This window comes from Vombatus ursinus, unplaced genomic scaffold (genome assembly GCF_900497805.2).
Source record: "Vombatus ursinus unplaced genomic scaffold, bare-nosed wombat genome assembly UNPS02009835.1, whole genome shotgun sequence".
NCBI lineage: Eukaryota > Metazoa > Chordata > Mammalia > Diprotodontia > Vombatidae > Vombatus > Vombatus ursinus.
The window spans coordinates 17,374,775-17,388,504 of record NW_020949613.1 but is presented as its reverse complement, the minus strand read 5'-3'; the positions used below and the strand labels follow the sequence as shown (position 1 = coordinate 17,388,504).

Below are 13,730 nucleotides of genomic sequence, written 5' to 3'. Positions count from 1 at the left end.
TGGAAATATTTCCTTAACAAGCTCTTTTCTCTATCAATAATAGCAAATCCTTGGACTCTAACAATATTACAGTCCACAATATGCTAAATGAAGAAGTAAATAGGGGAATAAGAAAATAAGGAGAAGAACAGCCAGTCTAGAATGTACACCAAGGAGGACTATGCCAGAGATAATACAATTTTGAAGGCAATTTTAATTCTCAGTATATGTAAAAGAAGCCAGACTATGTCAGGAGTGGTGATGAATGATTATAGTCCCTGTTGTTAGGGGTGGCTGAGGCTGGTGGATTGCTTGAATTTAGTAGTTCTGCACTATAGTAGAGCTAAAGCTGACTGGATACCTGAACTAAGTCCAACATGAAGATGGTGAATTCCTAGGAGCAAAGGGCCATTGGGCTGCTCAAGGAAGGGTGAATCAACCCACATTAGAAAAAACAGAGCAGGTTAAGCTTCTATGCCAATCACAATTGGGATTAGGCCCATGACCAGCCACTTCACTTCTAGCCTGGGAGAGATAGGGAGAGCTAGCTTCTGAAAAAGAACCAAGAATAGAAAACATTTGGGAAAAAATCATGAACCTTATTATTATGAAAAAGGGCAACAAATCAACAGCTGACATTTACTATCTGTGTGACTTTGGGCAAGTCATAACCTTCCTGGGCCTCAGTTTTTTCATCTGTAAAATGAAGGAGTTTGACTTAATGGCTTCTGAGCTCTCTTTGAGCTCTGCATCTATGACATATGAATTATTGATACATAAGACCCTTTCCAAAATTTTCATGAGAATAATCTATGCCCACATTGAGAAACCTACTTCATAAAGGCAAGGGAAAGGAAAAAATGGGCTTTTGCAAACAATATTACATAACATACATCCCCTTTACAATCACACATCTGAATGAAAGGTTTATAAAATACAAAATCTTCCTATATTTATTTTTTGTTGACAATTAAACATTTAATTCAATAGAGAAAAATGTTGCTTTGTGGGCTCTCCCTTCATGAATACACTACAAATATGATACCTGGAAAGATACAACAGAAATGTTTGTTCAACAATTCTCTGTTTCTTAATATTATACAAGGCCTAAAATAAGAAGAGATAGATGTTTTTCACTCTTAGGTAGGATTCTAGCACAGAGTCTAAATCAAAATCAGATTTCCAAATATGTATTTGATAAGTTTCTCCAGATTACCCTGATTGTGGATAACATTGTGCTATATACATAAAGCCCTAGAACAATGTAGAACCTTAAAAATCATTCAGAAGAGTCTGTCTTCATTATCTACATAAGAAAAAGCACGTGAATAAAGAATACTATGTTTCAGACCAGGGGTGTCAAACATGCAGCACACAACACTCCCATGTGTGGCCTGAACCAGATTAAAATATAATTGGGAAACATTTAAAAATACAATAAAACATAGATAATAGCAATAAGTCAATATGCTGCTTGTAGGAACTTTCTGTATGGATTAGTGGCCCCTATTTCTTTTTGAGTTTGATACTACTGCTCCAAGCTTCATTATGCAGTTAGATGGATATCCAGAGAACTATTTAATTAATACATACAGTTTGGCTAGGAATTGTAGATGGCCCAGTATTGAATAAGAAGAGTGGGAAGGGAAGTCATGCAATGCTTTTAATGACTTTCAGCCTTTCCCAGCAACAAAGACCTATCTTCTTAATATCTATATTTTTCCAGTGATGCTATATGGCTGAGTAGCAAGTACTCTAGAGGCTGCTAACTGGTGCAAAGGATCGAGTGCTGGAGTCAGGAAGAACCAAATTCAAATCTGGCCTCAGACACTTACTGGATGTGTGGCCCTGGGAAGGCCAATTAACCTCTCTTTGCCTCAATTTCCTCCGCCATAAAATGAGGATAATAACACCTACCTCACAGGGTTGTTGTAAGGATGAAATGAAGTATTTTTAAATCCCTTAGCACGGTGCCTGGTACGTAGCAGGGGCTATATAAATGCTAATTCCCTTTACCTCCCCTTCTTCCTAAGACTTAAAATTAGAGATGCTCCAAAGGGCAATAGAGAAGCACTTGGTAGGATTGAATGGGATTCAATATGTTGTCAATAAAGAATTAGGCAGGAGAAGCAGTGAAAAGGGCATCACCAATGAGATGTAGGACTAGAAAAGGAGGTGGGCCAGTCATGTGACAAGAATCAAATATAAGAGATGGACAGCCTATCCATGGGCTTAACAGAATACATGTCATGCTAAGAGTCTTAGACAAATGGTCCCAGAATATGGAGTAAATTCCCATCCCCCACCTCCAAACTCAGCAATGGAGTTTTTTCTTTGAAACCATAGATAAGAGTCAGCTAGGATCAAAAGTAATGCTTGGGTTATAACCTGTACCACCAGAGAGAGAGCCCGCACTGATGAAATAATAGATCCATTGAAGAAATAATCTCTTCATCCTAATCTGTAACGTCCTCAAGGACAGGTATTATGTTAAGGCTCATTCATGCCTTATGTTCCTCATACCCTGGATGCTTACAATTCAAATGAATTTATTTTTAATGGTAATAAAAGCTGTAATAACTACCAAAATAGATCACTACAGACTTGTCTTGAGGAATGCTAAGCACTTAGTTTACGCAGTACATAAATAGGAAACCAGGACTCAGTTCCCTAAGAGGGTTCCCAAATCATGCCTTCACATATGTTAACAATCCCTTTGAATAGGCTATCAGGACTTAATAGTCTTGATTCTGGACTTAGAGCTTGCTTTCATTTAAACAATGGAATTCTGCATTTTAAAACTTGCCTTCCAGCAATTGCTTTACTCTTTCTTCTCTCCCCTTTTCTGTTTCCTTATTAAAATTAGAGCAGAATAAAAATATATGTAGATGAATTTATGTTCACTATATAAAAACATCAAGGATCAATTATAGAGTGAAATTCCATTATTTTACAATCCACATCATTGATCTGAGTATAGATAGAATGGAATGAGAATGGAATGAGCCCTTCTGGTTATAGAAAGGTTACTCTTTAACAATGAGACATGCTTATCCTCCTCTATTTTTTCTTAATATTACTATAAAGATCTTCAAATTTTGGATGTCAGACTACCATGGAACCTAGAAGTTTCATCCTGGGACCTAGTATTTTGAACAAAAATTTAATTATAACATGAAAGTGTGATCAATATTTCTATATTAAACTATTTGTCTTACAATCTTTGCAGGGGATTTGAGGTGCAATATTGGCTTCAGCTAACTTTCTAGGAGAATGATGGAAGTTATGGAACTCAACTGTTAGGATCACAGGGCAGTGTAGCTGCTTGACAACACTTTTAACCACCCAACTAACGTGAATTCTTTTCCCCTGGCTCCCTTCTAAAATATTGGTTTACCCTGGAAGGAAAGGAGCTGGGGACTATGGGTATTAACATGGCCAAGTATAGGGGGTAAGAGGTGGAAGGAATATGTTAGGGCCTGTTATAAACCACAGCTCACCCTATAGACTCCCCCAGGTTAGCAATAGTTTCCATCCCTCCACCCCCACCCCCCTGCAAAATCCTTATAGGAGCAATAGCTTCTTATTCATTTCTGTGTTCTGATTATCCCCATCTTCCATGAACTTTCTACATGTCCCACTCTGACCATTTCCATCTTCCATGCTCCCTACATATATTGAACTGATCATCTCTGTTGAACTTCCATGGCCCCTACTTGTCCTGCTCTAATCATGTCCATCTTCCATACCCCCTACTTGTCCTGTTCTGAACATTTCCTTGTTCCCTACATTTTCTGACCTGACCGTGTCTATTGTTCATCATACCTCCTAAAAGTCCTGCTCTCTAGTGTATTTGGTATCTAGTATTTGGTACTGGATGAAAGTATGCTGCTCTTTCTTCCCAAAGACTGCTCTCTCTCCTTCAAATCTTCTTACTCAAGGAGCTTCCCCAGCAAACTTCAGGAAATTCCTACTCTTCTGTTAGGGAGGGTTTTAGATTTGGTTGTAGGGAAGTCCTGAAGCATCTTGCTCTCTCTCTCTCTTTTCTTCCTCTTCCCCAGACTCCCACCTTGGATGTACACACACACACACACACACATACATTCAAACATAGATTAAGAAATGTTTTTTAATCATTTGAAGGCACTTTTAAATATGGATTATTTAATAAACAGTACTCTCACTTCTGGGCTGGCTCCCTGAGCCACAGCAAATGTATTGATCCCTATATTACTATTTTATGCAGTTACCACAGTTTGGCTGACTTGACAAATGTGACAACATAGGCTTGTTGCTAATATGCATGTGGTGTCTTCATGGTGACATTGTAAACTCTGTGTCAGATTGACATTTGAAGTCAAAGTGTGCCAAGAATTATTCAGATGTAAACATTCATTGATATTACCCATGCTAACTGCAAAGAAAGCACCATGCCCCTCACTCTTCTAACATGTTTATGGAATAATAACATCCATAAGGAACAGAATAGGTAGACATAGTAATGAAATTATAAAATGCTAACTGTGAACATGGGCTCCACAAAGCCCTCCAGCTCCAATTCTATAACCTTCATGCATTTAATATCCCTTCCTTAATTCTACACTGATGCAATTTCTGCAATTGTTAATGACTCATTGCACAAAATTAAGTCATTAGCAGTGGGAAACGAGCACTGATGAGGCCTATTTGATAATTAACTTAATTACAAACATGATTTATCACTGTGGATGGACTTACTAGTGATCAGTGCCATATCCTTTCGTCCTGGTGAAGCCTACTGAAATGGCCACTACTAATGCTGGTAAACCTGCAAGGAAAGCAAAAGACCAAACTTTGTTTCAGTTCTAAATCACTCATTTGCCTAAGAAATACTGTTTGAAGTAAAAAATGGAAGAATTGCATGTGGATGAATATTTTTGCAAAACATGGTTCCAGAAGAAAACAAGGTTTTCTTTCAAGTATAAGAATATTAAAGTGACAACTAGATTTTCAACACAGAGCATTGCTCTGATGTTGCTAGGTAACTACTTTATTTGACATTGGTTTACAATGAACTAATAATAGTTGTGATGTTTCTTTCTAGCTTACCCCCCCCTTTCTCTTTTGAAAGAGGGTAGGTTTATCCTGATTTATAGAAAACCTACAGATTCAAAGCCAGAAGGCAAAACACAGATGGGTGATGAAATATAATAGCAGTGACATATTCATTCAATCGCACACTGAGTGAAATGTGCTAACTTTCATCCATATCATCCACTTTCCACCATGGGAATATAGGAATATAGGAATTTCTCTACTTATGCAGTTATGGTTCATTTAGCTTTGTAGTCTCTTGCCAAAAGACACACTAAGAGATATGGGTGAGAGTACAAGGTTGTGTTCTCTGATGTCAATCTTCAAGGTTAATTGCATAGCAAATTCTCTTAGCAAACAATTATTACTATTCCATTCAAACAATTATCTAAATTTTTTGGAATCCATTTATAAGGATCCCTGCACCACCTTTTGGGGTAATGACGTTCCATGTGAAATCATCTTTTTATGAGTCTTAAACTTATTTCATTCAAGTTTCAAAGAGGGGCCCCTTTTTCCTTGTATTTAAGGATTTGATAAATGAATCTGGGTGTATGTCAGTCACATAATGAATAAATTTTATAGATTTTGTTCATATCCTTTCTCAAGCTTTACCTTTTCCAAATGAAGACTTTCAACCCATTTTTACTCTGTCACATATAGTGACTCTCTTGTTTTCCTCCTCAATCATTCTACTTGACTTGCTTTTGACTTTTAAAAATTTTACTTTTAATTTACAGAATAAAACAAACATTTCTATAAAAAGATGATTGCTCATGAAACTGCAAATTTATTATGTACAATTTTCTATTCCTTTTAAATGTACAATAAAGTTATCATGTAAATTTGCTTCCTTTTCTCTTCTCTCCCTTTCCCCGCCTTAGTGATCATATTGTATATTATCAGATCATCTACAAAAAGAAATAACTTTGTTACCTCATTCCCTATTCTGATTCCTTCTGTTTCTTTTTCTTCTCTTATTGCTCTTAGGATTTTCAATACAATACTGAATAATATTGGTGACAGTGGGCATCCTTGTTTCACACCTGACTTATATACAATTCTATTTATCAGTTCTTTCTCTGGATGCAGATAGCATCTTCCTTCATATGTTCTTTGTAGTCATTTTGGGGACTTTCTAGATTTCTTCTAATTCCATTATATTCATTTTGAAATGCCAGAGTTGGAAAGTTCAACAATACATAGTGTTCTTAATTTTATATGAGGAGGATACTATTTTCTGGTTTGTATCCTTCTTGATAATCTCACAACACTTTTTGGCCTTTTTGGTTACAGTCACATTGGACCAATATCCTCATTAATGAGCAGTGATTCTTTGGTTCCTTTCTGGGCATTAATAACTCATAACTTCATTTTACGCACATAAGTTGGATATTCAATCATTACAAGGATTTCTTTACACTTGCCCACATAAAAAATCACCAGCTGTTTTTTATTTTTTCACTCACACTCTTCTTCAAAAGATAGAATTCCCACTGGAAAGGCTTTTACTAATTCATTCACTCACTCATTCATTTATGCAACAGGCATTAAGTTTTTACTTTATTCATTTAGCTAGGGACTGGAGACACAAAAACAAAAAATACAACCATTTCTGCCCTCAAGGCACTTATATTCTACTAGTGGGTGGGTGGGAGAAATGGGAAATTATTTCCTACTTCCTTTTCTGCAGTGTGATTAACAGCTCATAAGTTTATGTATATAATTTGGATATTTATTCATTACATTCATTACTTTACCCTTGCCTACATCAAAACTCATCTGCCATTTTTTTCACAGATCAGTCTTCAAATAATCTTTTCCCACTCGATAGCCTCTTCATTCATTCACCCATTCAATAAGTATTAACTGTTTAGTTTGTTCATTTCTCCAGGGGTTGGGGATACAAAAAAATTTAAAGTCCCTGCCATACATATACATACACACACACACACACACACACACACACACACACACACATACACATACATATATATTACTAGTGGAAAACAACATTTATACAGATAAACCAATTCAAAATTTATGCAAAGTGATTTTTTTTTTTGGTGGAGAGGGTACAATACAGAACTGTTCAGTGTTATACAAACTTGAGGGTTTCATTATGTACTACACATCATTAATAACGATATGAAACAAAATCAACCTGAGTAGGAATTCCTAAGAAACCCTAATCAATATAGTTCTTCATCTAGAAAAGTACTAGGTTTATGACACAACAGTCCCTCTAACTCATTTGTGATTTTTAATAACATTGATGGATTTTTTAAAAGATTAAGGAAATCCTGCTTTAGCTACATGGCTACGTAACCCCTCAATGAAATCCAATAAATGATAGTTATAGTTTACAGAAAGCACTTTTTCTTGAATGTTGGCTTTATTAAGTGTCCATAATCCTACCCTTTACCATCAACAACATCAGGTTGCCCAGTATATGGAGTGGGATTCACTATTCTTTGATTTCCCTTTGGAATCCTCACAACAAGTAAGTATTATGTGTGAATTTACAAATCCTTTGTCATAGCAGCCATCTTTTATGTATTTTGACCAGCTCCTCTAATTTCATTCTTGTGTGGCCTCAGAATACTTTGGTAGATACCACTTGGTTCTGGTGACATGTTTACATTTGATTTGTTATTTTTGCTTCAAATATTGTCAATAACTTCAATCTATTTATCTTGGTGATAGGAAATTGAGGAGTAGGGATTTCCATAATGCCCTCCTCAGTGGATGCTGAAGCAAAAATTTTATTCAGTCTGTCATCCAACTCCTTTTCATCTGTGAGTTCTCCTTGTGGCTACCAACAACAAGGGATCCCACTGATTCTCTAGCTGGCTTCCTCTTTTTGATATAAAAATTAGTTTTTGAATCACTTTCAAGTTTTTCCTCACAATTATTTTTTGGTGCATCTAATTGGGATTTATATCTAACCTCTCATACATGAAGGCCAAGGGTCTTGAAAAATTATAGAGTTTTTACATTTCTAGGGAAAAATAAATTGGCAGAAGCCATTTCCTTTTCTGCATACCTGAGTTTCAGGTCCTATGGTATGTGCGCACTGGGAAAACTGTAATTGGTCACCTATGTAGGTAATTTTGAAACCTCTTCCCAATTTTCAATTCACAAATGATGAACAGACTTTCAAATGAACTATTATCATGTATAGGATTTCTATCTCCAAATATCTCCAAAGATAAAAAACAATTAAGTAAAAAAAAAAGTGAATGGTCCTATTTCAAAATCTGACCCTCTAAATTCAATTTAGTGAGATATGGAAAGTGTACTTTTTTATAAATGTGCTTACCCCATCCAAGGCACAAGAAGCGCTTCCTTATGAGTCGAGTTCTAATTTTTCCTGTTACAGCCATGTATGACTGCCACGCTTCTGTCAGTACCCAACAGAATGAAGCTAGGAAGAAGAAGTGCAAAAATGCAGTAGTCGTGGTACAAATGCCCTGTAGAAGATAAAAAGACTCACATTGAATATCCAGGGAGAATATTTTTTTCCTTCAAAGGACTGTTAGTCAACTTATATTGCTCCTCCATACCCTCTTTTCTCCTCTGGTGATGATCCCCACCCAGTGTACACTCTTATCACCTCACTCCTGGACTATGGCAGTAGCATTTTGGTTGGTCTCCTTGCCTCATGTCTCTCCCCACTCCCCTACATCCTTCAGCTATCAAATTAATCTTTCTAAAGTTCAGGTCTGACCATGTCACCCTGCTATATAAATTTCAACTCCTACAAGAAGCCTTTCCGTATCTTCCTTTAAGCTTTAACATTCATTTAACTCCTCTTTAACCTTTCCTCTGTTGATTTTCTTCAATTGAACCTGCCTTTCTTTGTATCCCCAGCACTTACTACAGTGCATGGCACATGGTAAGGCTTATTAAATCCTTGTTGATCCAGTATTTACTAAATGAACTAATGTATGCTAGGCACTATGCTAGGCTATGAGGATACAAAGACAAAAATCAAATAACCCTTTCCCTCAAGGAGCTTAAATTCGATCAGGTAAGACAACATACACACATATCTGTGTATGAAAAATATATACAACCTAAATTCAAGGTAATATACAGGGCAGAAGGAGAAAGACTAGCAGGTCAAACAGGCTTCACATAGGAGAAAGCAAGCATTTGAGTTGAGCTACATCCCAAGCATAGAGGACAGCTGTTACAGAGTTACAGAGAAAGGAGATAGAAGGTTATGTGTGACAAGGGAGACAAACATTTATTAATCACCTACTATGTGTCAGGTACTGTGCTAAGTGCTTTATGAAGTGCTTTTTCACTTAGGAAAACTGCAAGTCAATCAGTTTGCCTGGATGAGCATGTGACAAGGGGAATAATATGTCATTAAGTGTGGAGACATAGGATGAAGTCAGATTATAAAAGGATTTAAATGCCAAATAGAAGATATTCTGTTTGATCTGATGGGCAATCAGTGGAGAATCTTGGGTAGGGGAGTGCTTTAGAATTAGTCTTGTGCTTTATGAATATTACTTTGGCAGAAGTGTCAAGGATAAATTGGAGAGAGGAGAGATTTGAGGCAAGAAGAATTATTACAAGGTTACTGTAACAGGCTAGATAAAAAAATGATGAAGTTTTGAACTAGCATGGTGGTCATGTGAGTGGAGAAAATGGTGCAGAAACTAAAGATATTGTAGATATAAAACTTGGCAACTGATTGAACTGATTGGGTATAGAAAGGATGATGAGGAAAAGTAAGGATCATAACTTTATTTGTTTTACCTGAAAATGTTACCATATTCATACAATTATTGTCAGTACAAGCATTAGAGAGCAATTTGTTAAAAAAAAATAGACAACAATCTCAATTCTCACTTTTATATTAATTTTTTCATGAAGAATTTGGTAACAAATCTCAATTCCAGGGTGCAGATTAAACTTCCTGCTTACTTTGATTTTCTTTTAATTCTCACCATAAGGAGAAGGTTATGGAATTATGTGATGGGTTTCTTTTGATTAAATACAAGTGACTTCTTCAATGATTGTTTAATGTTTAATGCATAACTTTAAAAAAGACACCTGAAAAATCCTTAGTACAAATCTATTATCCAGTTCCTTCTTTGTTGTTTTATCTGCTAAAATTACATTAAGCTCATATTAGCAAGTACAAGTATCTTACAGAAGAAAAAAAATGATCCAGGATTACATTTCTTCATGAGTATCTTATTTAAGGTGCAACAGCAAAGTATAAAATAAGGTTTGGCAAACAGCCTAGTTAAAAAGAAGTATCATGAGTGTTTTTAGGTATTTAATACATTGCTTCTCTGTTATTACATTTCAATGTGTCTTAATCAGATCATTTGGAAAAGCTAATGGAGTCACTGGCAATATGCAACTATGATTTCATGGCATCTTTTCTTATGTAATTTAATCACTCTGAATATACTGATTATTCCTTTACCCATAACTGACCTATAAAATAAGTCTATGCTTCCTATTCTGTTCATTAACGGCTCCATTTTGGGGAATGTAATTCCTGCTAGAAAAGAGCCTGAATAAATCAGGTTTAGGAATGGGATTAAGTCCTTGGGTTTGTCAATGTGTTCTTTGTTTGTCTCTAAAGAGGCTAAAAAAGCTTGAAGTAGAGGGTTGAGGCAATTAGAATCTTAAATGCCCACAATTAGAAGAGACATCCAAATTCATCTTGTCCAATTCATACTTGAGGCATGAACCCCTGACAAAGTTTCACTTCCATTGATGGGGACTCACTAATATCTCAAAGAGCTCATTCGGTTGTTAGTATGCATTTCTCACACTGAACCAAAATGTACCTCTCTATGACTTCCATTCTGAGTCCTAGGTTCCATGCTGTACTATAAAAAATGAAAAGCCATTCTCCTCTCTTCCCTTTCCCAAAACTTAATCACTAAGTACACTGATTTTTTTCTTAACATTCAACCTGCCTACATAATTAGTCTGCATCTTAAATTTATTCCCATTTATCTTCTTGTATCTTGTTTGTATGTAGTTTGCCTGTTGATTCCGTTGTTAGATATGAGCTTCTTCAGAAGCTTCTGTCTTTTGCCTTTTGCTTTTCTCTGCATTTTCAACTTTAGTGCAGTATCTGGTACATAGTAGGCACTTAATAAATGCTTATTAAATAACTGACCACAACAGCTCTTCAAGTACTTGAAGCATATTAAAACATATTAAAGTGGAAGCATATTAAAATCTTCTTTTTTTTGTAAAACTATTATGGAAATAGATGAAGGGTGATAACCAAAACTTTCAACAAAGAATGATTCTAGTCTTTAGAATTATTTTACTTTTAGCCTTTTTAAACATCATTGCCTTCCCTACATCTGCAGTGATTGGGATATTGACTCTAAAGGTTTCTCTCCTTTCCCATCCCCTAAAGTTACACTGCTCAGAGTGAGTGCAAATAGCAATTGTTTCTGTTTTGGCCAGAAACCTCTCCCATATTGTTTTTTTTTTCCTTTTCGTTTTTTGTTTTTGACTAGGTAAAAGAGGCTATTCTCTGCCTCATTTTTTATCTAGCTTTAATCATTGAATGGGCATTGCCTCAGTTAAACTGAGATCTGTTAAAGGCCTTAGCTTAAAAGGGCCAAGGTCTCCCACTGCATCCAGGGCAATCTTCAATTGTCCTGATCTGTATCTTGCCACTGGACCCAGATAGCTCTAGAGGAGAAAGTGAGGCTGGTGACTTTGCATAGCCTTCCCTCATTTTAATCCAATTCACTTGTTTGTCATGGCATCACCTCCCTGATGTCTAGAACAAAGGACAACCACAACTGTTCTGACCCACTCTGCTTCATTAAAAAATATTAATTTACTAATTTCAGGGAGAATTTCTCTTTGTTTAGTTCAAGAAAAGACTATAGGGCAGTGATTAGGGAAGATACTGAGAAAAGATTTTAGAATGTTAACTCTCGAACCCTATTTTAACACATTATAATCTTTTCCTTGTTCAAGATTCTTATGTTAGCTTAAATTGTCTTTCAGTAGGGAGATTTGTTGGAGATCATTGGGAACTATGTCTGGACATCTCCCTACAAACTAGAAATACTTGGATAGAGAATAACATAAACTTAAATTATTTCTGGCAAACATGCCTAGAAGAGTAGGTAGAGTATTAATAATTTTTGTTTAACAATATTACAACTTCCTAGTCTTTTCTTCCCTCTTCTAAATATTCCAAGTTCCTATAACCAATGGCATTGATTTAGATTCCCTCACAACACAAGGATGTCATCCTCTGAAAAGGTTCCATGTAAAATTCTTAAATCTGGTTGTAGAACTGAATACACAATCACAGACATTGTCTGACCATGGCAGAATTTGTGTGAAAAGTGCTTTGTAATTATGTTCATATGATTCCTGGATTTGTCTTGGCAGGTAAACTCTCAAGTATTTAATATCATCTGCAATTATTTTAAAAGGAATTTCTTTTTCTCTCTCTTCCTGCTGGGTTTTGTTGGTAGGGTATAGAAATTATTTCTGTAAGTTTATTTTATATCCTGCAACTTTTCTAAAGTTGTTAATTCTTTCAACTAGTTTTTTAGTTGATTCTATAAGTATGCCATCATATTATTAGCAAAGAGTGTTAGTTCTGTTTCCTCATTGCCTGTTCTTATTCCTTCAATACCTTCTTTTTTTTTGGTCTTATTGCTATAGCTAGCATTTCTAGTACTATATTGAGTAATAGTGGTGATAATGGACTTCACCTCTCGTCTTCTTGGGAAGATTTCTAGTTTATCGCTGTTACTGATAACACATGCTCTTAGTTTAAGATAAATACTACTTATTTTAAGAAAAGCTCCATTTATTCCTATGCTTTCCAGTGTTTTTAATATGAATGGATGTTGTATTTTTGTCGAAAGTTTTTTCTGCATCTCTTAACATAATCATATGTTTTTTGTTGGTTTTGTTATTGATATAGTCAATTATGCTTATAGCTTTCCTAATATTGGACCAGGGAAGAGTTTAGTGGGATTATTGCCTCCTTTACTAAAGTAGTTTAATATTTCATTCCTTTTGTACTCTTGGTAGAACTGTGAACTGGTCTGGCCATTTTGGAAAATGATTTAGAATTACATGAGGATATTGACTAAAATGTCCATACTCTTTGATCCAGAGATCCTGATACTAGGCATATACCCCAAGGAGATAAAAGGAAAAAAAAAAGAAATGTACTATATGCACCAAGATATTTATAGCAATTTTTTGTAGTAGAAAGCTACTGGAAACCAAGGAGATGCCTATCAATTAGGACATGACTAAACATGTTATTGAACATCAATGTAATGAGAGATTGCTATACTATAAGAAACTAAGAACATGATGAATACAGAGATGCACAGGAAAACTTGCATGATGCAGTCAAGAAAGCAGAACCAGGAAAGAAACATACACAATTACCAATGTAAATGGAAAAACAACAATAACCAAAACACATGAAACTGAGTAGTATAAAATAATAATGGTCAGTAATGGACCCCAAAGGACAGATGTGAGAATGCACATCTTTGTAGCAGTGGAGGTCTATAGGTGTGGAATATTACATATATCATTGAACGTGAGGAATATATTGGTTAGTTTTACTGAACTTCTTTTTCCTTTTTTCCTTTTTTTTTGTCTTTGTTATGAGGGATCATTCTCTGGGGAGG

General features: G+C 35.6%; 1 protein-coding gene across 1 annotated transcript in view; it reads right to left on the bottom strand.

Annotated features, from left to right (window-relative positions):
• Window positions 1–13,730, bottom strand: part of ADGRB3 (adhesion G protein-coupled receptor B3) — a 902,542-nt gene that overhangs the window by 73,526 nt on the left and 815,286 nt on the right. Inside the window, exons 19-20 of the mRNA XM_027852945.1 lie at window positions 8,375–8,525; window positions 4,717–4,786 (exon numbers count right to left, since the gene is read on the bottom strand). Of these exons, the coding sequence (XP_027708746.1) occupies window positions 4,717–4,786; window positions 8,375–8,525 (221 nt within the window). The remainder of the gene's footprint in view (window positions 1–4,716; window positions 4,787–8,374; window positions 8,526–13,730) is intronic.